Genomic DNA, 9,818 nt, shown 5'->3' on the forward strand with positions numbered 1-9,818 from the left:
GTTTTCATTCTCTGTATATATTTGCTTAGAAGACATATTTGCAAATTCAATGAATTTCTTCTCGGTTCTTTTTGTATACTTGTGTTACCATTTGGGTTTTTAAACCCAATCTTTCTAACGAAAGCTTTCCGTTATATTGTCACTGCTAAAATTGAACGATTCAAACATATCCATAAAGTTTAGCTATAAAATTCTCAGTTTGTTAACTGTTATCTTACATTCGCGATGAAATCATGTTATTAATACATCTCTAGCTATTACATTCGCGATGAAATAATGTTATTAATACATCTCTAGCTATTACATTCGCGATGAAATAATGTTATTAATACATCTCTAGCTTTACTTACAATTTTCTTTGAAGGGCGATGTTTTCTTCAATTCTAACTTAAGAGTATTTTTTTTCTTTGAGTTGGAAATTTATTTTGCTTTTTCTATGACTGTGGTCAATCTCAGTTTCTTTCACATGAAATTTCTGGCAATTTTCGTGGTAATATAGCAAATGGCCAAGTCGTAAAGCACAAAAGATTCGGATAGCATCAAACCACGTGAGAGGAAAAACAGCGATAGTTAGAAAGAGGCTAAAAACACAAGAATAAAGCCTATTTGTTATACAAGTACGTTGAAGACCGCGCGCGCTTGTGTGTGTGTGTGTGTGTGTGTGACTGATGGTTATAGATGAATAGGAAACGTCATGTACAAATGCAATAGGTTGTACACACGCATTCAAAAGACAGAACAGAGAAAAGAAAACTGGGATTGAAAGAGACCAAGTTGGAACGGAGAGAAAGGTTTTGTATGAAGTAAAGAAAGTCCTAAAGTTTAAATTTATCATAGTGGTAAAGAAAACCAATCGAATTCGGCAACAGAAGAGGGCACATAAAAGTGGATAGATATAAATTCACGAAATACGGAATATGCACGATACGCACGTGAGAAACAATTATGGAGAAGTGTGTGGAAAAAGCGGAAAGATTTAAAATTATTGATAAAATATAGTTTCATATAGATTATAAACACTTACTTAAAGAGATAATGAATTATAAACAGTTACTTAAAGAGATTATGTATTATAAACACTTACTTAAAGAAATAACCTAAGAATCAAATTAAATCAAAGGAACAAAACGATTTTAAGATTTAGGCATAACACACTGAGAAATGATGAAAGTACAAGTGATGTGAAGCAGTAATTCTGTGTCGAATAGACAAAGAAAACTAGGACAGAATGGCTTTCCACCTCTTAAGTATTCAATCCATTAACAGTTCTGGTGTTTGATTAGAAAGTATAGGACAATACCATTTAACATTTGGATATGTTCTCATGGATTGTATGATCTCTGTTGTACTGTACATGCTGCTATTGCAAGAGGAAGTTCCATATCTTTTAAAGTCTCAATTAAACCTCTACAGTTAGCATCTTATAGTATGCAAGTGGAGAAACAAGTCAAAAGTTGAGTCTTCGAATCACAAGTAACACTTTTCTCTTAAAGTTGCTAGTGTATACACATGTATATATGTATGCTCCTTTTAACATTATCTACAAGAACTAAAGTTACATCCACCTATACATCTGTAATTTCATGGATTGCTTACTTTAGTTCGTTGGTAGTGGGAATTTACTTGATATGTTCTTCGTGGTTGAAGTATAAAAGCTCGATAATTTATTTTATTTGTCTTGTTTGGTATCAAGCGTTTCTTATAGGAACTCTTGAAAGAAACAGCAGCATTAGGATTGAACGCCTCGGTCTCGATAATATCAAGTCTACTACATTTTCATTTAATGGATAGATCCAACCTTAAAGTTTAGAATAACGTATAGCCGACTCAACTTATAACACTGAAAAAGATATTATAGTCTAGATTATACTGTGGTATGCGTTTTCTACCTCCAAATTCAATATGAAAGTTTAACCCAATGCACGATATTCACGGTTTCTTATCCAGAAAATGGATAAACTTAGTGGTTTCCGAAGCAAAACAAATTCCCTTGTTGTTCAATAATTACGGGCACTCAGCTATACAAACTTCCTTCTGGAACATCTTTTGTTTTTATTATTCAATAGTCAAAGATCACTTCCTATATGCGTCACACATTTAAGAAATTGTGTTTCCTATACCATTATTTAACATCATCCATGTCATCTGACATGTTATTTGTTGATGCTTAAAAAAAAACACTTAGCATGTAGTTTTATATTATTGCATACATTATGCATAAGAGTAAACTTAAAGTATGAAGATCGGTCATATGAAGTCAAGCTATGAAGTTCTGCACTCATACGCGATTTTTTAATTTTTTAATTTATTGTATTTTATTAGATTTAAAGTTTGCGTTATTTAAAAGTAATATTTTGAACTGAGTCAACTACGGTTTTAAATGTTTTTGTACTTTGATACGTCATATAACTTTGGAACAGTTAAGATGATACACTTAAGCACATACACGAGCGACCCTAGGTCTTATCAAATACTTTGTAAAAACGTGGGAAACTGCGATGGGAGATGACAAATTGACGATTATACAACTGTATTTGCCAGGATTTCATATTGGTCATCGTATCCTAAGCTGGTACCAAAAACAAGTAAAATTTATAACGTCATTTAATCCGCTTCATTGGTTACTTATTTATAAGCATTAGCTGACGTTTCAATTTTCACTCTTAAGCTTAGATTTTGGAGTTTAAAATGGTCTCTTATTTAATCTTATAACCCACGTCGTTTAAATGAGCATATACGCAAAATAAATGGATAAACATTCCGACTTTGTCTTTTGCGACCATTTCGTGATGAGTTGGTGCGAATATTAACCTTGAAAAAATTAACGAAGAAAAAATGTACCGGTCTCATTAACATATTACAATATTAGTTAAACGTGTCATATACATATGAATAATGTATACTTGCTTATAAAAATTACTCGTCTGATAAGTACACATTTATCTTTAAACTCTTTACAGGGCTGGAAAAATTACTAATTAAGTGAAATGTCGTAGTTTTATGCTTAGAACAAAAACACAGACGTTCAAGCTAAATCAATACTCATTAATAACACATTCAAACATATCTGCATGAACAAACATTTTTAAAATCCATACCAGTAAAAGGATTTCAAACACATATTGATGTGGTACGTTTCAAATTTTATACTGAACAACCGATTTTTCTTAATTACAATTACGATAAGTAGCAAGGTATCAAATTTACAGTTGGGCTTAAAGACAGCTCTTAAAAAGTACCTGTTATAGAAACTGCACATTGTAAACATCTGGCGATTGCATCGTATCACACACACACACAGACACTCCTACGTTTTCTGAACTTAATACATATGGCTATATTTTATTACTCATACAATTTCCAAAGTTAACTTTCTGAACATTCTGCTCAATAGGCCTACAGAGTCAATGAATATACAATTTATCTTGTGCCAGGAAAGAAGTCCTAAGAAATGCGATTTTTATAGAACTTAATAGTTATCTATGTTTAGAACCTAACAGTTAACTATTGTCATACAATCGTTCACAAATTATAACAAACCTGTGCGTGCCTGTGACTTAGAAAGCATAGGATCAGAAAATAACGAATGAGTGCTGGAGACGAGAGTGAATAATGCATGTGTGAAGGCAACTAGCATTAAATCAACATGTCGAAGCGACACGTTGCATTATGTCTGTTGAGTCGATTTTCAGCGAATTAAATGTAATGGCGCTCTGGAAAAAAATCAGAACAACGTTATTTGCAGTAATACACAATGGGCAATGTCCGTGATCTCAACAGAAAATAAACGTATTAACCAAAACATTAAGTTAGAATAAATATATGATTAAAACTGAACAGGTCTTATTCTTAAAATTAACGTTAAACAAATACTTGTTCCTTTTTATTACAACCGTTTTCGCCAGACTGTATTATTAGATTATGTTTGTTCGTTAAGCACACAGCTACACAATAGGCTATCTGTGGTTGACCTATCTCGAGTTTCGAAACCTGATTTTTGGTATCACATGCACCAGACTTACTGCTGATCCACTGGCGAGTGTATTGCTAGATTATGTAGCAAAATAACAGAATGAACCTGTGTGAGAAAAAGTAAGTGCCAAGCAGTTGAACTTTCGACTTTAATTATAGTTTATAGTAACAAGTTCGGTGTTATTGTCTCTTCATTGTGTGTTTGTATAAAAGCTTTGGCATTAATAAAGACATGGAAAACCACATAAACAGGTAAAAAGTATTTTAAAAAGGCCTATATTTTATAAATTGTATAAAACGACTAAGTTCGAAATATACATTTAATTATTTCTATATCATAATCAGCACATACATTAAGGCTCTACTTAGTTGTCATTTATAACGTTTTCCAAAATGCTTTATTACTTAGATTGCTAGAAAATAGTAATTAGTTTTCAATTTATAGTTTTAAAAATAGAGTCCAAACAAACATACCTTTCAAACCAAGATGTGTGATGTTGTATTCTACCTAACGATATTCATTTGTATATTGGATGAAATATTTTTGTATCGCTTTAAGTTCTAGGATTTAACATTTAAAAGTTTTAAATATGCCTATTAAAACTAAAGATCATTATCACTTCCTTACAAATGGCCAATGATACGGAGAAAGTTGCGATTAAATCGGCCTACAAATTCATACAAACCAAAACCTAAATGGTGATATAGTAAAGACGCCTACAGTTGGCCTTCAAGTTAGAAAATTAAGAAACATTTTCAGTTCTCTCTTAACTTTTCATCAGTTCAACTAAATCGCTGTTGAATGAAGCATTACACGAATTTAAGTAGAGAAAGGTTAAAGGTAAGATTTAAACTTTCATATATCTCACCAGACACTCGATTAACAGATTTTTATAAATACTTTCATCTAGACTGTAGGTTCGGGGAGACACAACACATTCGTACCAAACAAGTCCCAGCAACCATTTCCTGTATCGGCACTAGGTGGCGCCAGGTAGCGATAGTTTAGTGGTGTTACAAGGCCGAACGTCGCAATAAGCGCCATAAAATTTGCTCTTTTTTTTTTTTTTATGTACGGTAAGCTCGGTTAATATCGAACAAACTACCAACTCGGATATGACAGAACTTTTCAGTAACTCAAAAGCATTATACATGTTGAACGTTCAAGGTACAACTATCAAAAGATTAATCAAAAGTAAACGCCCTTTATACAATTAATATTTCTGTTTATAGCTCAAACGTTTTTAATTCGACGTTCGCAAGTAGCAAGCACCGATTACACAAGTATTGGAGTTTCTAGAGGTTTCACAAATTTTTGTCACACATATCGTCTCATACTCCTATAACTTTGACAAAGTTACTCCTATTTGTCTCAGAAACATTTGTATAATACTTATAGCAATCACGGACGCACAGTTCCGAAAGAAAGAAAAATCCAAATTTTGACTAATGACCATATTCATTTGTTCTCTACTTTAATTACAGTTGAAACAGAGACTTATCAAAAAAATCCTCTTAAACGTGAAATCTGAATCTAAATAATTGAAAGTATTCATTATAAAATTTTATCATACCTAATATTACATAGTATATTTTTCTTTTCTTTATTTCATGGCTTATTTAAAAACTAATTACATCAATAAAATAACTGAAAAACAAATTCTTTGTTCAGGACAAAACACGCCGAAAATAAAACCACTTAGGAACTTATCCACTATTAAAAAACAAAGTTTTGAAACTTATCCACCGTTATAAACACCGTTGAAACTTGTATACTGTTAAAAACAAACGTTTGAAACTTATCAGTAGTCAAGTAGATCCTTCATTAAATTCATTAATAAACATAAAACAAGGAGTCTTTAGCATTTCTCTCCGTTGCATAACCAAAACTTATAGATCTCGGCTGTACTTCAGAGATGGTATAATATGAAATCTACGTATCTGAACTGAAATACGTGTCTCATTACGTTTTAACTAACAACCAAGTGAAGTACCTTAAGTGGTAGTAACACATCTCTCTCATAAATAATTAATACAGTTGAGAAACTGCACCATACTTCGTTCATGTATTACACGTGAATGAATATTTCCGAAAATTCATAAAAGAATACATCACACTCATAATAAACAATATACACTGAACATAAGTTACTTGGCCGAGCGTTGCCCGATGGTTAGCGTGCCCGACTTTACAGAAAAGAAAACAAAAATCTGAGTTCATACTTTGGGGCCCCGAGTCTATTTAAAGTAACGGTTAAACCCCATTATTCAGGTTGAAAAGAATAGCCAAAGTATTGGCGGTGGTGTTGACGAGGTACCTTCCCTATAACTTATTTCAAAATTAAAAACAGGCAGCAGAGATACAGCTCTCATGTAACATTACTCGAAACTGAACAAAACAAACAAGTTTTCTTAAACAGTAAGTAAAAATCATAGACACTTCCCTCATTTTTAAGTTCGTAGATGAATAGTCACTTACTGTGTGTCTGGAATAATACGGCTGTTTTAGGAGTCTCTTGACATGCCGTATACCTTTCGAGGACACTTGTTGCACGTGCCAACCACTTAAGCAGAAACAAGAAAGTAGGAAAATCCACGTCCAGTTCCTCATGATTTGTACAGGTAGTACCTGGGGATATTCAGCTCTCGCTACAAACAGTTTCAGGTCTTTGCAAGATGGCCAGTTTGTCTCAAACTCTGACACGATTCCACTCGAAATTAATCCCACGAACTAACGAATTTAATCTATACATAATTTCTGTGTCATCTGTGAACAGTTATGGATAATCAAAAAGTTCTTGCTTTAGCGTTTGATAACAATTTAAAAGCGTTTAAAACTCACAACAATTCCATGCTGGTGTATTAACAATCGTAGAACTTTCAGTCTTAAATCCAAATGCTTTATACAATCCATTCACATACTTTAGTTTTCATTCTTGGCTGATTTCCAAATTTGTATATTTGGATATTCTTACCATCGGTAGCACCATACAACGATCTTCTCACCTCAAAAAACGGGCCTAACTCTTGCTTTAACTTTCAATTTCAGTTTTTACTTTTATTCTAAAGCAGAATATAATTAACTAAGATTCATGCCTTACGACGTAATAAGTCTAAATAGAGTGCCGTAACAAAGCTGATAGAGAAAGACCTTCATATCTAACGCCTTTCTTCCAAGCCGAGCAATTCAATGTGCCGTTTAAAAAAAAAAAAATTAACTCACACTTACCCAAAAGTCACACGAATTACACTCGTCCATACAACAAGTTTCCGTACTCACCAATGTTGATTCTTTAAAGTAAGGTAGGCGTGTTCGAATCAAAGCGTAGATAGTATTGCGTTAATTTACAGAAGAAAAAAAAAACTTGCTTTCTTATATTCCTAGTCCTAGCGATAAAAAAATGCTTGTTTAGCAGGAAACTATCGCACTAGTAAAATAAAACAGCACGATAACTGCTTTACAAAAATTAACTCACAATTCCTCGAAATTGAGACTCTACAAATATTGTAGTTTGTTTAACTTTCTTATGGTAACAAGCTCGAGAGAGAAAGTGTGGAAGAATCTGACGTTAGCTGAGCTATTGCATGTAAACACTGATATCTATTGCACGTTCTGTATCTAAACCTCCCCGTTATTACCTCACGTGTCCCGTGAATAAGCATTCGTGACTCGATTCTCGGTCTCTCTATCTTTCTCTACTTCCGTTAACCCTAGACAACCACTATTTATGCCCTACTGCTCAAGATAGGGGGAGGGAAAGAATGTCTGCATAGGAAAGGGGTTGAGAAAGAAGACGGCTGCCAGGCGACCGTTCAACTTGGCCCAATCGAGGGAGAGAAAGAAAGATTCTGTTCCTAGCCAAAACCAACAGCTTATTCACCGCTCTAGAAGGTCAAGCATTTGTGTGAAAGTTTCAGTAAATGTTTCCATTCTTCTTAATGTATGAATTCTTTAAATCGAATCAAATTAATATTTTTTATATCTCAACTTTTGAAATTATGCTATTATTGCATAAAACATGGAAAGTCTAAACTGTAAAAGGTTAAATTAATATTAGGAGCATTGGTTGAACATAACCGAAATATAATCAATAACTCTAATTTTATAAGTATTGAATACTATTGCACAGTGTTTCAATCTTCTAAAGTAGTTAGTGAATATGAAAGTACAGAGCGAAAACCAAGAACTGTAAGAAGAAGGTTCATAAAAATGATATTCATTGAAGACAGAACATGAAATTATTTTTTCTTAACAAGCTGGTGTTTAAGAATATTATGTTTCTTAATTATCTAGCATTCTTCAGTGAAAATAAAACATTTTTGGAAAAAGCCAAAAGGAAATAACAGAAACCGCTTTTACAGTCTTATTTACTTTCTACACACTGTGGTAGGACAAGCAACAGATGGCAGCACTTTGAGTCGTTTCATGTTATGTGTTAAGATGACAACTTATCAATGCCTCCAAATGTTAACTTTGAAAGTAGAGCTAAGTAAAGCAAATAAAAATACATTAACTATATACCTTGCGTAGTTTGGTGAAAATTTTAATTTGTACACATCTAACGACATTCGGCAATAGTTTTAAGCAGTTTTGTTGCGTTTTGATTTTGTTAAGACAACATCCATTATGGTATACAATATGTTAATAAAAATGTGTAAAATGTATAGAAAATAACTTTAACCTGGAAAAGTATTGATCGTACCTGTCACTCTCAGATACTTCAAAACATCTCCACTCAGCTGTAGGTGCGTCTAAAACTTAAAAACAAATTTGTTCATCAGAAAAGCGACATATCAAAATTAAATCGAGTTCCACTCTCGGAGTTTCTTTTAACTTATGTCTGTATGAAAATCAAAAAAGTCAAAATTGCTCACATTGTGGCTCAGTGTTATGTCCGAGGGCTCATATCGCTCGGACACCAAAAAATTAATAATCACACTTAATCAAACATCAAGTAAATTGTTAAAAGACCAAATTGGAAACTAATTTGCGAAAGCAAACGCAATTTTAAACTATTTCTCTAATTCATCACAATGTAGTGGATAGTTTTATTTGTTTTCGCAGGCATTATGAAGTAGAGCACTAATAGATGAGACAACAATGGTAAATGTTGCCTTAGTTCAATGATTCAAATCTTTTAAAATATTTTTCTTAGGTTTTTTTAACTGTCAGTGTGAGCGTTTATAAGTTTATTAAATTATTACAAAACGTCGAAAAATAATCTGATCGTTTATTGCCAAACAATTATAACATATCGTTATTCTGTAAAATTGTGAGGTTTGACGATTAAGTTTAAAAAGTCGAAATTTGTACAGGAGTTAATTATATTACAATTACACTATTGTGCTTCTATTTATTCCGCAGATCTAAGATTCTCTGTGTGTGTATATATATATATATATTATTATTATTATTATTATTATTTTGAGGTAGTAGTTTATATCAGATTTAAAAACAACATAATATTTTTTACTGAGAAACAGTTTAAATTGCGTCACGTTTTTCGTTTCATTCTTGTTAACAGCTGCGAGTAACCAACCTGATGATTATATACATTCTAACCAATCTGAGTTTTCTTGATTAATTATCTATACTAGTAAAGCCTTCTTGCCAGTTTTTTAAGATAAACAATTAAATTCATTATTTGATAAGGTACTTTTTTAAATTCTGGTTTGAGCAGTTGACTTATTTTTCTTTGTTTGTAGTCAACCACAAAGATTGATTGATTGATTTAGTGTTTAATGGCACAAAGCAGCTAGGCTATCTGCGCCAACCACAAAGATACACAATGGGCTATCTGTGCTCTGCCCACCACGGTATCACAACCCGGATTTTAGCTAACGCT

The 9,818-nt window shown here is 32.6% G+C and overlaps 1 protein-coding gene across 4 annotated transcripts in view; it reads right to left on the reverse strand.

Moving 5' to 3' along the window:
• LOC143237252 (uncharacterized) overlaps nt 1-7,808 on the reverse strand; it is a 59,067-nt gene extending 51,259 nt beyond the window's left edge. The window contains exon 1 of one of the 4 annotated variants that reach the window (XM_076476305.1): nt 7,612-7,808. In XM_076476305.1, the coding sequence (XP_076332420.1) occupies nt 7,612-7,635 (24 nt within the window). In that variant the 5' untranslated portion in view covers nt 7,636-7,808. Of the gene's footprint in view, nt 1-3,540; nt 3,634-4,446; nt 4,939-6,451 lie in introns of those variants that run through there. The other 3 variants (XM_076476303.1, XM_076476306.1, XM_076476304.1) reach the window with 3 other exon arrangements.
• Between the last annotated feature and the right edge of the window lie 2,010 nt (nt 7,809-9,818).

This window comes from Tachypleus tridentatus, chromosome 13 (genome assembly GCF_004210375.1).
Source record: "Tachypleus tridentatus isolate NWPU-2018 chromosome 13, ASM421037v1, whole genome shotgun sequence".
NCBI lineage: Eukaryota > Metazoa > Arthropoda > Merostomata > Xiphosura > Limulidae > Tachypleus > Tachypleus tridentatus.